The 22,774-nt window shown below is 39.2% G+C and overlaps 1 protein-coding gene across 1 annotated transcript in view; it reads left to right on the forward strand.

The window, feature by feature from the left end:
• TBX20 (T-box transcription factor 20) overlaps window positions 1-22,774 on the forward strand; it is a 255,812-nt gene that overhangs the window by 223,911 nt on the left and 9,127 nt on the right. The window contains exon 7 of the mRNA XM_070766940.1: window positions 13,967-14,079. Coding sequence (XP_070623041.1) covers window positions 13,967-14,079 — 113 coding nt within the window. The remainder of the gene's footprint in view (window positions 1-13,966; window positions 14,080-22,774) is intronic.

Below are 22,774 nucleotides of genomic sequence, written 5' to 3' on the forward strand. Positions count from 1 at the left end.
CCTTTCCTCTCTCTTGGAATGGCCCCAAATTCCCACTGCCTGGGGGTTCTGGTCCTTTTGGACCAGACTGGATCTTTCCTGCAGGGAAAGTGAGGCAGGGGACGCTGCCAGAAGCCTGGTAGGGGCCGGCATGCCCCGCTAGGTGAAGTGGCTTGGTCTCTGTTTGATTTCTACACATCTGTTTGGCTTTCACACTGGCTGGCTACGAGAAGGAGGATCAGCTATGGCATGGAAGGAAGAAAATATTCAAGATGGAATTGACTGAACTGATTTGAATTGATTGGACTGCTTGATTTCACTGAAAACACATTGGGCTGCAATGTCCTTCCGGGCTACTTCACCTTCAACCGCAACAACACAAGAGCATGCAACAGATTCAAACTTAACATTAACCGCTCCAAACTTGACTGTAAAAAATATGACTTTAACAATTGAGTCGTCGACACGTGGAACTCATTACTGGACTCTATAGTGTCTACTCCCAACCCCCAACATTTCTCCCTTAGACTCTCCACGATTGATCTCTCCAAGCTCCTAAGAGGCCAGTAAGGGGGGTACATAAGTGCACTGATGTGCCTAACGTCCCCTGTCCAATTACCTTTCCTTTTCTCATATATCCTATATATTCTCTCCCTCTCATCTATTCCTCTTCTTTTTTACTTACTATCCCTGTATATACTACTTAATGTCTATTTCATTCCATATGTATTGTATATTGGACAAAGAATAAATAAATAAATAAATAAATAAATAAATAAATAAATAAATAAATAAATTTGAAAGTAAACATTTTTAAGAAAATTTAGAAGATAATAAAAGTTAACAGCACCATAAAGAAGAGGAAGAGGATTGAGGTCCCCACCCCACAAAGTTTTAAATTATAAAAGGAAATGATCGTGCATAATGAATTGGAATTATTAATATTTTAACTTTATTGGAATTTATTATTGAAAAATACATACATCATTCATATATATATATATATATATATATATATATATATATATATATATATATATATATATATGTAGATTGTTCTGAGTTCGGGTTTTGCCCTGTGTAATATTTTGCATGTCTATGCGACGTTTCGGCGAAATCACATTCACCATCATCAGGCTGAAGTTCCAATCTTTGTGTTGTTGTAAAATGGAATATATTTGTTTTCGTAAATCTCCACCCCCACACTATATACTAGGAAGAAATGACAGTTGCAAACATTCCATTTTACAACAACACGAAGCTTGGAACTTCAGCCTGATGATGGTGAATGTGATTTCACCGAAACGTCGCATAGACATGCAAAATATATAAATATATATTTGCTTGTTTTCGTAGATTTTCATGGGCACAGGTATGATGGTCTTGGTATATTCGGGTTTCTTCCCGTGTAGGATTTGGAAATTTCTGGCGACGTTTCGACGAGGTCCCACTCGTCATCTTCAGGCTGGTGTTTCTGTCCTTGTTCTTGTATCTATCTATATATATATATATGAGATATAAAATGTTAAAATGGAAGAACTGAATAAGAGGAGAAAATCTAAATGGCTATGAAGGAGAAATTGAAAACAGTTAGATTATTGTGATTATTATGGATGAGATAATTGAAAATGGTTATGATTATTTCTGGATAATTATTATCCTCAATATTTTTTTCTTTTTCTTCTGATTGATTGAATTATAAATTGATTATCTGAGGGATATAATATCATATAATATTTAATTATATAATATAACACAAGTTATGATTAAAGGAGGACTAATATGGGATAATAATTAGTATTGATTATGTTAGGTATCATAGTGAAAGACAGATGGAGTAAGGAAAAGTTAAATTGAATAGATTAGGGAAGATTATCACACTGAGTTTGATAGTGGAAGATATATAGAATTAGGGAAAATATATAGATTAGGGAAATATATAGATTAGGGAAGTTTATTACATTGCAATTAGCAGTGAAAGTAATTAAAATAGAGAAGATTATTGTACTGATATGACAGTGATGCATAAATTAGGGAAGATAATTACACTGGGATTGGCAGTGAAATTTATAGATTAGGGAAGATTACACTAAGAATGGAAATCTAGTAGATTAGGGAAGAAAACTACTACACTGTGGGTTTTCTAATGGAAGATACTTTTCGCGAAAAATAATGGAACAAAAAGATATATATTGATTTTGATTTGTTAAAGTAGAAATGATATATTGGTATAATGAAAGAAATGAAAGAAATAAAGTGAGTAAGAAATATATTTTAAATTTCTAATAGCAACCCTTCCTTCTATCTATATTGACATTGTTAAATTAGACTAAGACATGATATGAATGGTATTTTTTTCTCTTTTTTTCTTTCCTTCTTGGGACTTAAAGAGAAGTAAATTTGGATATTTCTTTTGTTAAGGGCAGCTACGATAAAATTAGGGTTTTTAAATAAAAGCAGGAATGAGTTAAGTAAGAATGCAAGAAATGGAATGATGCATGATGGCATAGTTATGAAAAACAGCAAATAGCCAAGAGAAATTGAGATAGCTATAGCCCTTCAAATGCAAATGAAGGCAAAGAACAATATCTAAAATCCAGATGATAGTATTTGGAAAGGAGATAGCACAGGATGAATGACATGCACCATAATAAATTGGATAAATAATTAGAAAAATTTGATTAAGAATTTGGCATTTAATATTATATTGTATTGTTTTGTTTTGAGGTATGTGAATTGGAATCTCTGTAAGGTGTGAAAAACAATAAAAAATTTATACCCAGAAAAAAAATATATGCAGGGATTGCAAGGAAAATAGTATTACCCAAAGGCCACAGAAAATTCCCCCCTTCTCAGATTCTTTTTACACTCTGTTTATTCTCTACTCAGCTCTTCCCACACCAACTTGCAATTTATACTAGAGGTAGGTTTCTCCTTTAAATCTAAACTCCTAGAGCTTGATTGCTGTAAAGCACAATCCAAAGGAAAATTCCTCCTAATTAACTATGCAATATAGAGATTAGTAATAGCTGTATAGCAAAATCCAACAAGGTACAACTAAACTGAGAATCATTAATTAAGTCAAATAGCTAAATTAGATCCACAATTAAATCCAACAAGGCACAATTTGTCTGCTGGTAAAATAACCCCCCAGCTACTTGCTGTTCCCCACATGGTTAATAGCGGCAGGGAGTCCCTCGTTGACTTCTGATGATCCTAGTTTCCTCTTTTCTGGCTTCCTTTCTCTCCCAAGGAAGCAGCAAGAGAAGAGGCAAAGAGTAGAGAAGCGAAGAGAAGCGTGGGTGGAGACCAGCCCCTGAAATAGGGTGATAGCCATGCCCACACTTCCCAGCAGTCCCTGCGAGCCAATTAGGAGTTATGGGAAGTAGCTCCAGCTGGAAGGCAGTGATTTTGCTCCTCCTCGCAAATGTCAGCCAGGTGTTAGTTCACCCTCAACAAGGACCAAATTACAGTCAAATTACAGTCATACAGTCTTAAATGGGCAGAGATGGGTGATAGGAATGATGAAAAAATTAATATCAATAGTAATGCAGAGTTAGTGGATAGTTTGACAGTGTTAAGTAAATTATTTGTTAAGCAAAGTGATGGCGTTTGGTTTTCGCCAGTATTCCAATAGGGTGTTCCGAATTTTGTGCTGTCTGAAATGTGAATGTTTTATATGTTCCCTTTCCCACAAGTGTGCATGCCAACCCTCGTTAATATTATGTCCTTCTATTGTTAGTATTCTAGTATTGTCCAAATTGATCCATTCTTTGATCCATAATAATTTGGTTGACTGATAGTATAATTCTAAGTTTGGAAGGCCAAATCCTCCTCTCACTCTTGAATCCTGCAATGCTTTGATACTTATCCTTGTTTTTTTGTTGTGCCAAATAAATTTAGAAATTATTCTATTTATATTTGAAAACATTTTTTTGTCTAATTGAATTGGTGCTGTTTGGAAAAGATATAGCCATATTGGAAGTATATTCGATTTTATAGTATTAATCCTTCCCATTAAAGATAGATTTAAATTGGATCATTTTTCTAAGTCTTCTTTAGTTTTATTTAGAAGTTTAGTATAATTTAATTCTTTTAAAGATGAGTATCTCGATGTAAACCAAATTCCTAAGTATTCGATGAAAGGAGACCAAGGGAGGAGGACTGGTAGAGCAAGGTCTGGTGGTGGGAGAGTTATACAGACATGGATGCCCCCTCCCTATTCTGGGGGGGGAGAGAGAGAGATGCTGAATGATCCTTGACTTTTGAATAACCTCTGCCCCTGAGAACTTGGCACTTTGAGAAACTTGGCACTTTTGAGAAACTTGGCACTTTGAAAAACTTGGCACTTTGAAAAACTTGGCACTTTGGGAAACTTGGCACGTTGAGAACTTTAGCACTTTTATTAGTTGCTGCTGACCGGATTTCCTAAATGAATTGAATTATTCACTATTACCTATATTTGTATTTTCTGTATTTTTATTGTTATTTTTATTCAGTTTTAATGGTGTTTTTAATATATATATATATATATATATATATATATATATATATATATATATATATATATATATAATATAGTTTTTTAAATTAGATAAATTTAGATATTTTTCTTATTGTATTTTAATAATCAAGTTAATCTATTTTAATTATTACTAATTTAATCTTAATATTATTGGGGGGTTTCTTAATGAATGGATGACTGGGGTGTATGTAATATTGTGCATAGGATGAATGATTGGTGTGAGTGTGATGGTTGGAGTGGGTGGGGTTGTGGTATGCATGAGATGAATGAAAATAGTATGAACGACAGATTTGGCCCACCTGACGCTCGGGAGACAGGAGAGGAAGGGGCACTGATCTCTGGGGTGGCAGAGGGTCAGAATATTCCAGTGTTGCTGGGGAGAGGCAGATATGGCGGGGGCCACAGAGTTAGCCGTTCCAGGGGAACGAGGGATCGTTGCTTAATAACAATCCCTTGTTCTGGCTCTGTGAGCCCAATCTTGGGTACTGGTGATGAATGTAACTCTGGCCCTGGGCTCAGGTTGCTGCTGCTCAATGCCAGGTCGGTGGTAAATAAAGCTCTCCTCATCCGGGATTTGATCCTGGATGAGGAGGCCGACCTGGCATGTATTACTGAAACCTGGGTGGGCCCAGAGGGGGGTGTTCCTCTCTCTGAAATCTGCCCAGCTGGGTTTCAGATATGGCATCAACCTCGACCCCAGGGAAGGGGGGGAAGAGTGGCTATTATAGCCAGGGAGAGCCTTTGCCTACGTAGACTCATTGCTCCAGAAATTGCGGGTTGCAAGTCTCTCTTGATGAAGTTGGACTTAGGGGTTCAGGTGGGCTTATTTCTCACATACCTGCCTCCCAGCTGCGTGTCAAAAGCCCTGCCTGTGCTACTCGAGGAGGTAGCCGGGTTGGCGGTGGAGTTGCCCGGACTTATTGTCCTGGGGGATTTCAACCTGCCGTCACTCGGCGAAACCTCTGGGTTGGCACAGGAGTTCATGGCCAGCATGACAGCCATGGACCTGACTCAAGTAGTACAGGGTCCGACTCACGAGGGAGGGCACGCACCTGACATGGTATTCCTTTCCGAGCAATTGAGTAATGGTCTGAGACTAAGGGGCTTAGAAACATTGCCTTTGTGATGGTCAGACCATTTCCTACTACGGCTTGACTTCCTGGCTCCAATCCTTCCCCGCAGGGAGGTGGAACCAATTAAGATGTTCCGCCCCAGACGCCTGATGGACCCAGAGGGCTTTCAGACGGCGCTTGGGGTTATTCCAGAGGCACTCGTCCACAGTTCGGCGGAGTCTCTCGCGGAGGCCTGGAATACGGCTGCTGCGGAGGCTCTCGACCGGATTGCGCCCTTGCGACCTCTCCGCGGCGCTAGACCCCGTAGAGCCCCATGGTTCAACGAGGAGCTCCGGGAGTTGAAACTCCAAAAGAGACATCTAGAGAAGCGATGGAGGAAGAGTAGGTCTGAATCCGATCGAACACTTGTAAGAGCTTTTATTAAGACTTACAAAGTGGCGCTCAAGGCGGCAAGATGCGCGTACCATGCCGCCTTGATTGCATCAGCGGAATCCCGCCCGGCCGCTCTGTTCTTAACCAGGGGGGAGTTGGGGAGCCCTTGCAGAGTAGTGCCAAGGATTTTAACACATTTTTCGCTGATAAAGTCGCTCAGATCCGGGCCAACCTCGAGTCCAATTGTAAGACAGAGTCGACTGACAACGAGTCAGTCGAGGTGACTGGGGCACGTACTTGTCCACCTGTCTGGGAAGAGTTTGATCTGGTGACACCTGGTGAAGTGGACAAGGCCATTGGAGCTGTGAGTTCCGCCACCTGTTTACTGGATCCGTGTCCCTCCTGGTTGGTTTCGGCCAGCAGGGAGGTGACACGGAGCTGGGCCCAGGAGATTACCAATGCTTCCTTGGGGAGGGGAGTTTTTCCATCACTCTATAAAGAAGCGTTCGTGCGCCCCCTCCTCAAGAAGCCCTCCCTGGACCCAGCCGTACTTAATAACTATCGTCCAGTCTCCAACCTTCTCTTTATGGGGAAGGTTGTTGAGAAGGTGGTGGCACTCCAGCTCCAGCGGTCCTTGGAAGAAGCCGATTATCTAGGTCCCCAACAGTCGGGTTTCAGGCCCGGTTACAGCACGGAAACCGCTTTGGTCGCGTTGATGGATGATCTCTGGCGGGCCCGGGACAGGGGTTTATCCTCTGTCCTGGTGCTCCTTGACCTCTCAGCGGCTTTCGATACCATCGACCATGGTATCCTTCTGCACCAGCTGGAGGGGTTGGGGGAGGGAGGCACTGTTCTTCAGTGGTTCTCCTCCTACCTCTCTGGCCAGTCGCAGTCGGTGTTAGTGGGGGGCCAGAGGTCAGCTCCTAGGTTTCTCCCTTGTGGGGTGCCTCAGGGGTCGGTCCTCTCCCCCCTGCTATTCAACATCTACATGAAACCGCTGGGCGAGATCATCCAAGGACATGGGGTGAGGTATCATCAATATGCGGATGATACCCAGCTTTACATCTCCACCCCATGCCCAGTCAACGAAGCGGTGGAAGTGATGTGCCGGTGCCTGGAGGCTGTTGGGGCCTGGATGGGTGTCAACAGACTCAAGCTCAACCCGGATAAGACGGAGTGGCTGTGGGTTTTGCCTCCCAAGGACAATTCCATCTGTCCGTCCATTACCCTGGGGGGGGGGAATTATTGACCCCCTCAGAGAGGGTCCGCAACTTGGGCATCCTCCTCGATCCACAGCTCACATTAGAAAACCATCTCTCAGCTGTGGCGAGGGGGGCGTTTGCCCAGGTTCGCCTGGTGCACCAGTTGCGGCCCTATCTGGACCGGGACTCATTGCTCACAGTCACTCATGCCCTCATCACCTCGAGGTTCGACTACTGCAATGCTGTCTACATGGGGCTACCTTTGAAAAGTGTTCGGAAACTTCAGATCATGCAGAATGCAGCTGCGAGAGCAGTCATGGGCTTACCCAGGTATGTCCATGTTTCACCATCACTCCGCAGTCTGCATTGGCTGCCGATCAGTTTCCGGTCACAATTCAAAGTGTTGGTTATGACCTTTAAAGCCCTTCATGGCATCGGACCAGAATATCTCCGAGACCGCCTTCTGCCGCACGAATCCCAGCGACCGATTAGGTCCCACAGAGTGGGCCTCTTCCGGGTCCCGTCAACTAAACAATGTCGGTTGGCGGGCCCCAGGGGGAGAGCCTTCTCTGTGGCGGCACCGACTCTCTGGAACCAACTCCCCCCGGAGATCAGAACTGCCCCTACTCTTCCTGCCTTCCGTAAACTTCTCAAAACCCACCTTTGCCGTCAGGCATGGGGAAACTGAACATCTCCCCCTGGGCCCGCTGAATTTATGCATGGTATGCTTGTGTGTGTGTATGTTAGTATAGGGGTTTTTTAAAACTTTTAATATTTTAATTAATTGGATTATGTATTAGATTGTTTTTTCACTTGTTGTGAGCTGCTCCGAGTCTTCGGAGAGGGGCGGCATACAAATCCAAATAATAAATAAAATAATAAATAAATAAATCCAGTTTTTTCTTTTAATGTCGTAGCTTGGTCTTGTTTAAAGTTTTTAGTTAGTATTTTGGTTTTATTCCTATTTATTTTAAGACCAGCTACATTTCCATATGTTTCCAGTTCTTTTAATAGATGTAATATTGAATTGGTTGGCTCTTCTAGAAAGAAAACTAGATCATTTGCGTATGCCTGCGTTTTATAAATTTGTTGTTTAATCTTTCTACCTTGTATTTGAGGATTCACCCTGATTTCATTTAGTAAGATTTCAATTGACATTATAAAAATTAAAGGGGAGAGCGAACACTCTTGTCTCACTCCCTTCCTAATGTCGAATGCATCTGTCAAGTCTCCATTAATTAAGATCCTAGCCTTTTGTTTAGAGTATATTTTGTTTATCATATTTTCAAAATTTGGTTCAAATTCCATAATTTTTATTATTTTTTTAAAGAAGTCCCAGTTTAAGTTATCAGAGGCTTTTTCGGCGTCCAAAAATAGCATCGCGAATTCTTTGTCACTATGGGTTTCGTAATATTCTAACATATTTAAGATTATTCTAGTATTGTATCTTATTTGGCAGAAAACCATTCTGGTCTGGATGTATTGTTTTGTTTAATATTTTTTTCAGTCTTTCTGCTATAATTGACATATATAATTTGTAATCTACATTCAGCAGGGATATTGGTCTGTAGTTTTTAATTTGATCTGCATCTGTTCCTTCTTTGGGTATCAATGTTATATTGGCTTCTTGCCATGATAGAGGGTATACTGCATTTTTTAACATATTATTGTAAATTTCTAATAATAGGTATCCTGTTATATGTAGTGTTGCTTTGTAAAATTAAATTGGAAGTCCATCTGATCCAGTGGATTTATTATTGTTCTGTTTCATGATTGCCTTTTCTCTCTCTTCTTTAGTTATTTCTTTAATTACCATTTCTTTATCTTCTTTGCTTATAGACTTAATTTTAGATTTTTCTAAGTATTTTAATATAACTTCTTCATTGATATTATCATTGTGATATAGTTCTTTATAGTATTCTAATGCTATTTCTTTCTCTTTTTTCTAGTTGATGGTGTGTTATTTTATTCTTATCTATTAGCTGTTGAATTAATCTTTTTTCTTTTTCTTTCCTCAATTTATAAGATAACCATCTACCAGGTTTGTTTGCATTTTCAAATTGACTTTGTTTTACTGCTCTTAATTTTCTTATTACCTCTTCTTGGTCTAGTAATTCTAATTTATGTTTAATTAGCGTAATTTGTTGTCTTATATTTTGGTTTCCCGGGTCATTCTGAGATTCTTTTTCTAGGTTTTTCAATTTATATATCCATTCATTTTTATTTTGTCTTTTTTCTTTATTTTTTCTAGATGCATAGGCTATTGTTAATCCTCTTTGGTAAGCTTTGGCTGTGTCCCATAAATTCTGCAAGGAATTTTCTGAGTTATTGTTTTCTTTAAGAAATAATTCCATTTCTTTTTTGATCCAATCTATATATTTTTGATCTTTTAATAGTTGCAAATTTAACATCCATCTTTTATTTTTCCTACCTTCACCTTTCCATATAATTTTTATTGTATTATGGTCTGCCCAATCCTTTATGTCAATTTGAATCTGGTTAATTAAATTTCCTCCTTTGCTGTTAGCCCAAGCTATATCTATTCTGGACCAGCTTTGGTGGGCATTAGAATAAAATGTGTATTCTCTTTTATTTTTATTTCTTAATCTCCAACAATCCCTCAAACTTAATTCTTCACACATTTCGTGGAATGTTTTAGGGAGCACTTTTCTTTTTTTTGTATAGATTTTTATTAACACATTTATAATCTTTAATAGCATCAATTATACCATTAAAATCCCCAATAACACAAATATCTTCAACTTCCAATTCTACTATTTTCTGATGTAAATTATAAAAAAAGGTTTTAAGATTTTTATTTGGTGCATACATAACTACTAGTGTTCGTTTGTTTGTTTGTTTGTTTGTTTGTTGATTGATTGATTGATTGATTGATTGGGTTTGTATGCCACCCCTCTCCGCAGACCAGTACATTAAAAATTAAAACTGAAATTATTAAGATTCTTCCTTTTTTGTCAGCGTATATCTTTGGGGGATCTAATTCTTTTTTCACATATACCGCAATCCCTCTTTTTTTATTGTGTGATAGGGCTGTAAATACTTTTCCTAATTTATTGTTTTCTAATTGTTTTTCATTTTCTTGTGAAATGTGCACTTCTTGTAAACAGATAATATTCAAATTTTGTTTTTGTAGTTTGCTAAATATACGTTTTCTTTTGACATATGAATTTAAACAATTTACATTGATTGAGAGTAGATTAACCGTTGTATCCATACCCACTTAGTTTCGTATTTGCCTTCTATTTATTCTATTTTCCTTCTGTACTCTTGTGAACATTCTTTCTTCCTCCTGTTCTTTACCTTTGGATGTTCCTTCTTTCCCACTGTCTAAATCTATTAAGGGTTGTTCTTCCTGGCTTTGGCTTTCTAGTTTTGATATTTCTTCTATTTTAAATTCTTCATAAAATTCCTGTGCCATTAATTCGTTGTCTATTTTGATTTTTCTCCCTTTCCATGTGATAAGCATTCCTTCTGGAACTAACCATCGGAAGAGGATTTTCCTTTTATTTAATTGTTCTGCCAATGGGCAATATCCTCTTCGGTTGTCCCTTAGTTTTTTTGGTACTTGCTTAAGAATTCTGATTTCTTTCCCTTTATGTACTACTGTTTCATCTTTTGTAATTTTTAATATTTCATTTCTAATATTTTTTTTTGGCACACCTTATATGTACTTCTTTAGGGAGCTTATGTTTCCGGGTATAGTTAGTATGCACCCTGTAAATTTCATCTATTCCATTTGCAGTTTCTTGCTTATCTTTTTGTAGAATATTGGCTATCATTTCCGTCATTGTCTCTCCTAGGGTTTCGTTTTTATCTTCTTCTATATTTTGAAATCTAATATAAAGCTCTGCTCTGTCCATCTCTAAATTAATTATCAATTCTTCTAACTATTTGTTCATCAGCATAAGCTTTTGATCTATTGTATCTACTTTTTTGTCATTTTGTTCTGCTCTTTTTTCAATTTGTTCTTTCAAAGTGTTTTCTGAAGCCACGTCTAGTGGCAAGATTTGTGACGCATCCTTCCTCTTCTTTCTCGCTCTCTTCTCTCCCTTCCTTTTTGTCTCTATCTTCTGTCCTTCCTTCCCTCCTCCTCTCTCCCTCCTTCCCTTCCTCTTTTTTCCCCATTCCTCTTAAAGAGAATTTTTTCATTTCTCTTTATAATACACCTGATACTAATCAATAACCTAGCTCTCAACCACCTAAAGCCTAGAGATATTTGCTTCGCAGTAAGGCTACTCTCTTTTAGTGGGATTTAGTCTTAATAGATACATGATTGCAAGCAGGCAGCTAGCTCTGTTGTTTAATAGGCTATAAATAAAATGTCTACATTAACAAAGTTTACACCTAAACAACACCATTTAGGAGCAAAACATCATTACAATAGTCTGATCTATGCTTTTCTTTTTTAAATGGAAGTACTACCCATTTTAACCAGACATTAGGACTCATTAGTTTAGCATATTAGTATGGCTTGCACTGACTTTGATAGTATTTGTTCTCCTTATAGCTCAACTTTGTTTCATTTAAATTTTGCTTTTGTTTCATACCAATTGCTTTGGGCCGTTTTTTAAGGAAAGAGACTGGAATTGGGGGAGGGCCTGTGGAAATAAAAGCATGCAAAAGAGAAGGGGAAAGGAACATTCTGGATTCCCCAAGCCCTTCCTGAGTCGGGAAGCCCTCCTTGTTTCCTCTCTTCCCTTGCCACTCCTGGATCCTTTCCCCCCTTCTCCTCCCTTGCTTTCTTTTGCTTGAAGCTCCTTTCAGGGTGGCAGGAAAAGAAAAAAAACAAGAAGGAGGCATGGACAGAATATGGTGCATGGCTGCAAAACAGGAAAGAACATTTTAAAGCCTCTTGGCTTTAAATTTGGCTCCTGCATATGCTCAGGAAAAAAATTAAATTAAAATTAAAAAATAAAATTTAAAAACCAATTAAAAAAGGAAGTAGAAAACAAGTGCTAGAAACTCTGCTTCTGCAAATGCTCAGAAGGAAAAAAAACACTTTTTTTAAAAGATGGTGTCCATGGACCGGCACTGACCAATCTGGTTCAGTGACATCATTGTGATGTCATCAGTGGGTCGCGACTGGTTCACACAAACTGGTCCAAACTAGGAGGAACCCACCCGATTATAAACATTACTGTTATCACTACTAGATTTGTTTTTAAAGAGGGGAGGGAAGAGGGCACCCAAACAGCACACTGTTCATGCAAATATAAAGTTTATTTTCTTCTAATGTAATTCCAAGAAAATGTAGTTACATTTGAAAGAGACAGTACCTGGAAAATATACTGTACTTTGTAGGGAAATGGAAATTTGTATATAATAAGGAAAAGAAAAAGATAAAAGGAAAGGGAACTGGAAAGGAGAGGAGAGATTAAAGGAGAGAAGGAAGTGGAGTGGAGTGGAGGAGGGGAGGGGAGAAAGGCTGAGGGAAGAGGAGAAAGAAGGCAACAGAAGAAGAAAGAAGTAGAGAGGGAAAAGGAGAGAGAGAAATGTATAGAATATTATGGTACAATTATGAAAATAATAGTATGATGTACAACAGACTATAATGTATGATTAAGAGAATACTTGTTACAATCAAGGTGTATAATACTATGTATACTTGAAAAGGACTGGATACAACCAGTACACTGTCATTGCATAACTGTAAATATGTGTTGTGGTCCACCAGTGGCCTGTGCAGCTGGCAGCAGAATTGGACAGCAAGGAGGCTGGTATGATGGTCCAGCAGTACCTGTTTAGTTGGCGGCAAATCTGACAGCGAAGAGGATGGGGAGGAACCTGGACCAAGCCTGGAGTCTGGAGAAGGCTCGTGCCAGGGGCCTCCCAAACCTCCAGAGACTGACATGAGCGAGGAGGAACAGGAAGAGCCTGTTTTCAAAAAGGCAGGAATGGTTTGAGGAGAAGGACTACTCAGGAATAAAGCTTGGGGATAATTGCCCCCCCAATAGGCTATTTAAAGGAAGAACATGAATGGGTGTGTTGCAGGAAGCAATTCCATTCATTACCAGATGTTGTCCTTGAAACGCAAACCTTCATCTTGGTTCCTGCTTGAATTTGGCAAAAATTCCTGCAAACTATTCCTCGTCAACTTGCCAAAGAAGAGCAAGGTTTGTGTGTTATCTGCTTTTACATGAAAGACCTTTAGGCAGACTTGTTTTATATGGTTTGGACTTACTTGGACTTCTAATGACAATAATTAGCAGCTGTTGAAAAGAAAAGACTGACATTACTTTATTTGAACTTTGGAAGACTGCTAATGCAAATAATTAGCAGCTGTTAACAATAAAAAGGTTTGTATGACATTGTGTGTGCTGTGTGGGTTTATTGGGAAGCCTAGGTCCGAACAATGTGATGTATTAGAAAGAAAAATATATAATAAAAATATTTATTAAAAATTGCAATGGCTGAGCATTAGAAGAACATGAATGGAAAAGATTCATTGGAAGCTACTTATATGTGATCCTTCTTCCAATTCAAGCACCGTGCCACCCCCACAGACTGTTAGTTCCAGCCAAAAGACTGGTTTTTGTTCAACAATGCACATATGATCTTTGCTTTGAGGCACTGATCACATATAAAAAACTTCATGTATTGTTTTCCTAGATCAGAAGAATAGTCATTATAAACATTTTAGTATACATTGGTGAAATGACAAAATGGTAAATTCAGAAAGATATTTTAAAAGTGCCTTTGCATATATGCATACACATTTGGATTCCATTTGACTATTTGAGCAGTAACTGGTTCAATTTCAGTTGGTGTATAGATGCTGTTTTTTTTTTTTACAGAGAAAGTGTAGAGAGTCTTATACAAAAGCATTCCTATGCTCGATCCCCCATCCGAACCTATGGAGGAGAAGATGAAATTCTGGGAGAAGATAATCAAACAACACAAAGTCGAGGTAAGGGGAAATAAGCTCAGTCTATGGGACTCATTCTGAGATAGGCTAATTCAGAATGTGAAAAAACTACATTTGGAAAATAGAGGCACATCTCCATTTCCCCTCAGCAATGTTGAATCTCTGAATGTAATGTAACTTAGTCATTCATTTGCATTCATGTCCTACCACTAATTTTTATATCAATTAAATACTCTACTATTTATTACTGCACCTTAAATTTAATAAATGAATATTCACACTGCACAAAAGTTTTAAAAAAGCAAGATTGGTAGATATTCATGGATATGTGCAGCTATTGAAAATGCAGCAATACTGTGTTTCAAACATCAATAGTTGATGTGCTTTAAATATTTAAATAAATATTTCCCTTTTCATCTTATGCTTTCCCCAAACTGCAAGGAGCATATTGGTTAACTGTATTTGTTCAGTTGAGAGGATCTAAATATGTTCCAGCAGCTATTAACCTGTTTGAGACAAATGATCAAAAGTACAGTTCCTCTGAAAGGTTCAATTAAGGCTGGGTATTGATTTTTATATATACTTATTCTTAAATATATATTTTAGAGGAAGCTGTTCCAAATGGTGTGTCTTGTTCCAAGCAAGGGACACAGATTACCATTTTAATAACAATAACAACAGAGTTGGAAGGAACCTTGGAGGTCTTCTACTCCAACCCCTATTTAGACAGGAAACCCTACACTACTTTGGACAGATGGTTATCCAACATCTTCTTAAAAACTTATGTCAGGAAATTTCTTCTTAGTTCTAAGTTGCTTTTCTCCTTGTTCAGTTTCCACCCATTGCTTCTTGTTCTATGCTGACTCCTTCTTCTTTGTGCAACCCCTGACATATTGGAACACTGCTATCATTTCTCCCCTGGTCCTTATTTTCATTAAACTAACCTTGCCCAGTTCTTGTAACCATTTTTCATGTTTTAGCTTCCAGTCCCCTAATCATCTTTGTCATTCTTCTCCGCACTTTTTCTAGAGTCTTAACATCCCTTTTGCATCGTGGTGACCAAAATTGAATGCAGTAGTGGCATTACCAAGGCCTTATAAAGTGGTATTAACATTTCACATGATCTTGATTCTATCCCTCTGTTAATGCAGCCTAGAACTATGTTGGCTTTTTTGGCAGCTGCTGCACATTGCTAACTCATATTTAAATGGTTGTATACTAGGACTCCAAAATCCCTCTCACAGTTACTGCTGTTGAGCAATGTACCACATATACTGTACCTGTTCATTTTGGGTTTTTTGCCTAAATGTAGAACCTTACTTTTTTCACCATTGAATTTCATTTTGTTAGATAGTGCGCATTGTTCAAGTTTGTCAAGATCCTTCTGTATTTTGCACCTATCTTCTGGAGTGTTCGCTATTCCTGCCAGTTTGGTGTCATCTGCAAATTTGATAAGTTCCCCATCTATCCCCTCGTCCAAGTCAGTGATGAAGATGTTGAAGATTACTGGGCCTAAAATAGAGCCTTGGGGTATTCCACTGCATACATCCCTCCATGTAGATGTAGTTCCATTGAGCACTATGCAATGAGTGCAGTTGGTTAGCCAGTTTTTAATCCATCTTGTGGTGTTGCTGTCCATTCCACATTTTTCTACTTTATTTAGTAGTACTTTGTCAAAAGCCTTAATGAAGTCCAAGTAAACTACATCGACAGCATTCCCCTGGTCCACTAATTTTGTCACTTTGTCAAAGAATGGTATAAAATTAGTCTGGGATGATCTGTTTTTGATAAACCCATGTTGGCTTTTGGTTATCACTTATTTATTTTATTTATTTGTTTTGTCAAGTTTTTGTCAAGTACACATTGGAGGTATGTAAAGACATAATAATATTCACATATGTGATATTAGTAAAAAATAAAAAGAAACATTAGATATAAAAATATTCATATACACGATACTAGTAAAAAAATAAAAGAAACATTAGGACAGGGGACAGGAGGTATGCTAGTGCACTTATGCATGTCCCTTACTGACCTCTTATGAATTGGGACAAACTTTGTTTGTTTCTAGGTGTTCGTTGATTCATTGTTTGATTATCTTCCCTGGTATTGAGGTCAGGCTGATAGGTCTGTAGTTTCCCCGGATCTGTTTTTTTCCCCCTTTCTTGAAGATGGAAACTACATCAGCTCTTTTTCAGTCCTCTGGCAGTTCCCCAGTGCTCCAGGATATTTGAAAGATATAGTTCATTGATTTTGCCAGTTCCTTCAGAACCTTAGGATGTAATCCATTTGGTCCTGGTGATTCAAATTCAAATTCATATTTATATTTATTTTTTATATTTATATATATTTGTCATACAAGTATAGAATTTAATTTGTATTAATATAACAAAATATAAAGAGGTGATAAAAAGGATAATAGGACAGAAGGGCAGGGATGGTAGGCACTTATGCACACCCCTTACAGATGTCTTAGAAAAGGGGAGAGGTCAACAGTACATAATTTAAGGTTGAAGATCTTGGGGTTAGGGTAAGAAACAACAGAGTCAGGTAGTGATTTCCAGGCATTGATAACTCAGTTGCTGAAGTCATATTTTCTGCAGTCAAGTTTGAAGCGATTTACATTTAGTTTGTATCTATTATATGTGCTCTTGTGTTGTTGTTGAAAATGAAGTAGTCACTAACAGGAAGGATGTTATGGTGTATGATCTTATGAACAACAGTTAAATCAGTTTGGAGGCAACGTAGTTGTAGATTGACTAGCCGTAGTATTTGAAGTCTGGAGGAGTATAGTAGTTTGTTTCGAGAGGAGTGAAGGACTCTTCTTGTGAAGTATTTCTGGGCTCTCTAAATTGTGTCAATGTCAGTTATGCAATGTGGGTTCCATACAGGCGAGCTGTATTTGAGTATTGGTCTAACAAATGTTTTGTAGGCTCTGGTCAGTAGATCAGTGTTTCTGGAGAAGAAGCTACGTAAGATTAGGTTTGTAACTCTTAGTGCTTTTTTAGCAATGTTGTTACAGTGAGCTCTGGTACTTAGGTCATTGGATATGAGTACTCCAAGGTCTTTGACAGGATGTGGGTTAGCTATGAGTTTGTTACTTCATAGTATGTATTTAGTATTCTGATTCTTTTTACCAATGTGTAAGACAGAGTATTTATTGGTTGATATTTGAAGGTGCAAGGTATTAGACCATTCAGCTAAATGATCAAGGTCCTTGAAGGGTAACAACATTGTTGGTACTATTAAATAGTTTAACATCATCAGCAAAGAGAACACAGTTGCTTGTAATATGGTCGCAAAGATCGTTTATGTAGAGTATGAAGAGAGTTGGTCCTAAGACACTACCTTGAGGGACTCCACTGTTGACAGGAGAAGGATTAGATATGGCACTTCCTATTTTGATCACTTGTTGTCTGTTATGCAAGAATGTTGTTAACCAATCATGTAGTGGTCCAGAGATACCATAGGATTTTAGTTAATGAAGCAGTTTATCGTGAACTACAGAATTGAAGGCTTTACAAAAGGCAATGTAGATTGCATCTATTGATTTACCCTGATCAATTTGAGTACTCTATATATTTTTGCAGGTAATAGTTGTAGATTACATAGCTTTTTTCTGAAGCCAAATTGTTTGTTGGAAAGTAGGTTATTAGTTTCAAGATGGAGTGTAATGGATTGGTTAATGATTGACTCCATCACTTTGCAAGTGACATAATCCAATGAAATTGGTCTGTAATTTTCAATGTTACTGGGATCTCCTTTTTTGAAGATAACAATGACTGTGGCTAGTGACCATAGTTTGGGTAAGGAGCTGGTTCTAAAGGATTATTAAAATTATGCTTAGAGGTTCAGCTAAGGTAGAGGAGAACTTTTTAAAGAAGTAAACACATAAACCATCGAGTCCACTTGATAGAGATGGTTTTAAGTTGCATACTGACTTTTTAACATTTTCTTCTGTAAAATCAATTTGTGTTACATCATTGAAGTTGATTTAGGTGTGACTAGGAAATGATGGACAAGATCCATTACTGTTAACAAAGACTGAGCTGAAGAATGTGTTAAAGAGGTTAGCTTTAAAAGTTTCATCATTGTAGTCTTTATCATTTGGTCCTTTAAGGGGAGGGATGGATCTGGAGTCTTTGAGTTTGTTGTTTAGGGTAGAAAGGTGTTCCTTTACTATTTTCCTTCTTATTTTAACTTGTATTTCTGATATGTTATTTGTGATACTGTTTTGATAGGTTGGACTGGTTTTTTCCCCTTTGTGTAAAGACAAATGCAAAAAACATGTTGAATATCTCTGCTTTTTCCCTGTTGCTTTTCACCTCCTTGCCACTTTCTCCCTGCAATGTATAAATTGTTTCCTTGACTTTTTTCTTGTTTTTAATATGTTGGAAGAAGCTTTTTTTTTTGTTACTTTTTACTCTTGTTTGCAAGCCTTTGTTTATTGTGAGCTTTAGCTTTCTTTACTTCATCTTTACAGGTTCAGGCTATTTGCTGGTATTCTGTCTTAGTTATTTTCCCTTCTTTCTACTTTTTGTACTTGTCCTTTTTGCATTTCAATTTGTCAGAGAGTTCTTTATGCAGCCATGCTGGTTTCTTTTGTAACTTATTATTTTTCTTCTTCATTGGTATTGAACTGGTCTGGACTTTCATAATCTCACTTTTCAAAATTTCCCAAGCTTCTTGAGTTGTTTTCCCCTTGAGGATTCTCATCCATGGAATCTTTCTCAAGTTCTAAGTATTGAAATTAGCTCTCTTAAAGTCCAAGATTCTAGTTTGACTTCATTCTACTGTTTGTGTTTGCATAATGTTGAATTACAATCTTGCATGGTCACTTGACCCCAAGGTTCCTGTAGCTTCAACAATTTCTATCATTTTATCTCTGTTAGTGAGAATTAAATCCAATATGACTGGTCCCTTTGTTCCCTTCTCTACGTTTTGGCTAACAAAGTTGTCTGCTAGGTTTGTTAGGAACCTGTTGGATCTTCCACTTGGTTCAGAGTTTGTCTCCCAATTGATGTCAGGGTAATTTAAACCCCCCATTACTATTATGATCTGCTTCCTACATACCTTAGTTAGCTGACTAGCAAAAAGTTCATTTACTTCCTCTGTTTGGTTGGATGGCCTATATAGCAGAACCATTTCCAAAAACAGGTGAGGGCTGGGGGGGGGGGGTTTCTCTGTTATTCTTTCCAAAAACAGGTGAGGGTTGGGAGGGGTTCCTCTCTTATTCTTTGGGTGCTTTTTATCATATGCTTTAAATCAAGAGTCACTTCTCTCTCTCTCTTGTTTCGCTCTCTTTTCTCTCATTCTCTGCCTCAATCATTTTCTCTTTTTTTAAAAAAATAATTTTATTGATTTTCATAAAAGACAGACAAAACAAACATACATTTAACATATATAGGGGCTATAGTTGCCCTGCTCAAAATAGAAGACTTTCTAATACAGAAAATAAAAACACTAAAAATTTGTAAGATCAATACGGAGAGTAGAAAAGCGAATTTTTTTCATATATTTAAACTTTTCTTTAAAAAATCAAATCATATACTTATTACTTTATGTTCTGCCGGCTTCTAGTACAAGCCTCCAATGAAAAGGAAATTGGTTCAAAACAGACACACAAACGCAGCAGAAGTCCAGTAAATGTTTTTTATCTCAACAAAAGAGAAGCAAAATTCCCTTTTAGAATTCAAAGGGATTTGTTGTATAAACAAGGCAGTAATGGATTACAGTCCGATAACAAGGCAAGCAATAAATCAGCAAGAAACCAGTACTGTGAAGTTCGGCACAAAGACTGTTCCAGACGTGGCAAAAACTTACAAGGATTTCTTTTCACAAACTCCATGACCCCCAACAACTACGATCAGATAATCTTCACGCTGCTCAGCCCACACGCTGCCAATTTAACAGCTGCTATAATTACGTGAGCCCCACCCAACCACAGGTGGATTCTCTATCGCCTGTAATATTTCTTCAATTGTTCTCTTCTATGCATAACTCTACGCATGCATGGGTCCAAAAATTCCTCATCTGAATCTACCGAAGATAATGGAGATTTACTTTCTGGGCTGTCTGCCAAGCCCCCCTCTTCCAAGTCACCGCCACCTTCTTCTTCTTCCAAGGAAACTTCACTACCTGACTCTGTTGGCAATAAAACAGGCCTATGACATGTTGATGTTTCCCCTGCATCCACCTCCACATTCCTTGGGGCAGGAGCTGGGCCACAGCCAACCACAACACTTTATATTCCAATCATTTTGTATTCTTTTTATTAAACCATACATAAATCCTTTCCCATATTCTATAAAAGTCAGATTCTTCTTGATTATTTAACCGCCTCGTTATCATGTCCATCTCAGCACACTCCATAGTTTTCCTTATTACTTCATCTTCCGAAGGATATCATTTTTGTGCATATACTATCCTGGCAGCTGTCAAGATATGAGTTATTAAATTAAAAATATCTTTTTTATATTTTTGATTTGTTATACCTAATAAAAAAACTCTGGGGTTTTCTTAACCTCCTGAAAGGTAATTTCTTTTATCCACCTTTCTATTTTATTCCAATAAAGTCTGTAATATGGTAAATGATTTAGCTTTACTAGATAAATGGTCAAAGCAATGGAAACTGCAGTTTAATGTTTCCAAATGTAAAATAATGCACTTGGGGAAAAGGAATCCTCAATCTGAGTATTGCATTGGCAGTTCTGTGTTAGCAAAAACTTCAGAAGAGAAGGATTTAGGGGTAGTGATTTCTGACAGTCTCAAAATGGGTGAGCAGTGTGGTCGGGCGGTAGGAAAAGCAAGTAGGATGCTTGGCTGCATAGTTAGAGGTATAACAAGCAGGAAGAGGGAGATTGTGATCCCCTTATATAGAGCGCTGGTGAGACCACATTTGGAGTACTGTGTTCAGTTCTGGAGACCTCACCTACAAAAAGATATTGACAAAATTGAACGGGTCCAAAGACGGGCTACAAGAATGGTGGAAGGTCTTAAGTATAAAACGTATCAGGAAAGACTTAATGAACTCAATCTGTATAGTCTGGAAGACAGAAGGAAAAGGGGGGACATGATCGAAACATTTAAATATGTTAAAGGGTTAAATAGGGTTCAGGAGGGAAGTGTTTTTAATAGGAAAGTGAACACAAGAACAAGGGGACACAATCTGAAGTTAGTTGGGGGAAAGATCAAAAGCAACATGAGAAAATATTATTTTACTGAAAGAGTAGTAGATCCTTGGAACAAACTTCCAGCAGACGTGGTTGGTAAATCCACAGTAACTGAATTTAAACATGCCTGGGATAAACATATATCCATCCTAAGATAAAATACAGAAAATAGTATAAGGGTTGTCTAGATCAGCGTTTCCCAACTGGTGTGCCGCGGCACAGTAGTGTGCCGCGAGACATGGCCAGGTGTGCCGCAAGAAGCTCAAGCTGGGCGGGGCGCTGCCGGCGCCCCTGCCTGAGTGTCGTCCTGTGGATGGTCTTGGGCTTCACAGTCGCTTCCTGGTTCCCTCTCCTCCCACCGCCTGTGTCTCCCACCGTCGCCTCCCACCAAGCCGTCGCCCGTTGCCGTGGGTTCCTCGAGTGGGAGCTGCCGCTTCCTTCCGTCCAGCTCAGCCACGCTGCCGTAGAAAGCACAGAGGTTATTGCCACCGCTTCTGCCTCCACTCAGGGAGCCACCGTGGTCACCGCGCCTTTTCCTCTCCCTCAGCTCAACCACGGTGGCTCCCTGAGTGGAGGCAGAGGTGGCGGCAATAACCTCTGCACTTTCTACGGCAGCGTGGCTGGGCTGCCTGGAACGAAGCGGCAGCTCCGAGGAATGAGGCGCTGGCGGTAGACACAGGCGGAGGGAGGAGAGGGAACCAGGAAGCCACCGTAAAGCCCAAGACCAGCCACAGGACGACCTTCAGCCAGGGGCACCGGAACCGTGCGCAGCCATGGTGGGAGCAGCATGAGGTAGCAACGAGGCGCGAGGACAAGCAGGCAGCTTGGCGGAGGGGAAGCGCTGAGGGGCTCTCCTCCTTCCCCACCCCCGCGCTTCTCTCCCGCCCTGGCTTTCGCTTCGCCCCATGATTTCCCCGCAATTTCATCCAGGCCACCTCTTGCCTCCTTTTGAACTGCGGGGAAATCTGCGGGCAAAGCAAAAGCCAGGGCTTGTCCTCGCGCCTTGTTGCTACCTCCTGCCTTTTTCCAGGGGCCTTTGGAAGGCACCCAGGGAAGGGGGGGATTGGAGGTGGCTGCAGCGGCTTCTCGTCCTCCTCATCCGGCTGCTAATGCCCGCCCGGCCCCTCTTGCAGTCCCTTCACGGAGCGCTTTTGTCCCAGGCTGTCAGCGAAAGGGCTGCAGGACAGGCAGGACAGGCGTTCTTCTCACAGCTGAGGCAGAATTTGGAATGTCGGGTGTGTGTGCGTGCGGGCTCCGCATCCCCCTGCCACCCAGAACATTTAAAATAAGAAAAACCTTCGCCGGCCTCCGCAGAGAAGAAAGGAAGAGAGAGAAAGAGAGACAGAACAAGAGAGACATAGCAAGAGAAGCAGAGAGAGAGAGAAAGAGAGAGAAAGAGAGCTAGCAAGAGAGAGAGAAAGAGACAGAGAAAGAGAGACAGAGAGAGAAAGAGAAAGAAAGAAAGAAAGAAAGAAAGAGAGAGAGAGAATGAAAGAGAGATAGCAAGAGAGGCAGAGAGAGCAAGGGAGAGAGAAAGACATATAGGGAGGGAAGGAGGGAGAGAG

The sequence above is a fragment of the Erythrolamprus reginae genome, chromosome Z, assembly GCF_031021105.1.
Source record: "Erythrolamprus reginae isolate rEryReg1 chromosome Z, rEryReg1.hap1, whole genome shotgun sequence".
In the NCBI taxonomy this organism is placed as follows: domain Eukaryota; kingdom Metazoa; phylum Chordata; class Lepidosauria; order Squamata; family Dipsadidae; genus Erythrolamprus; species Erythrolamprus reginae.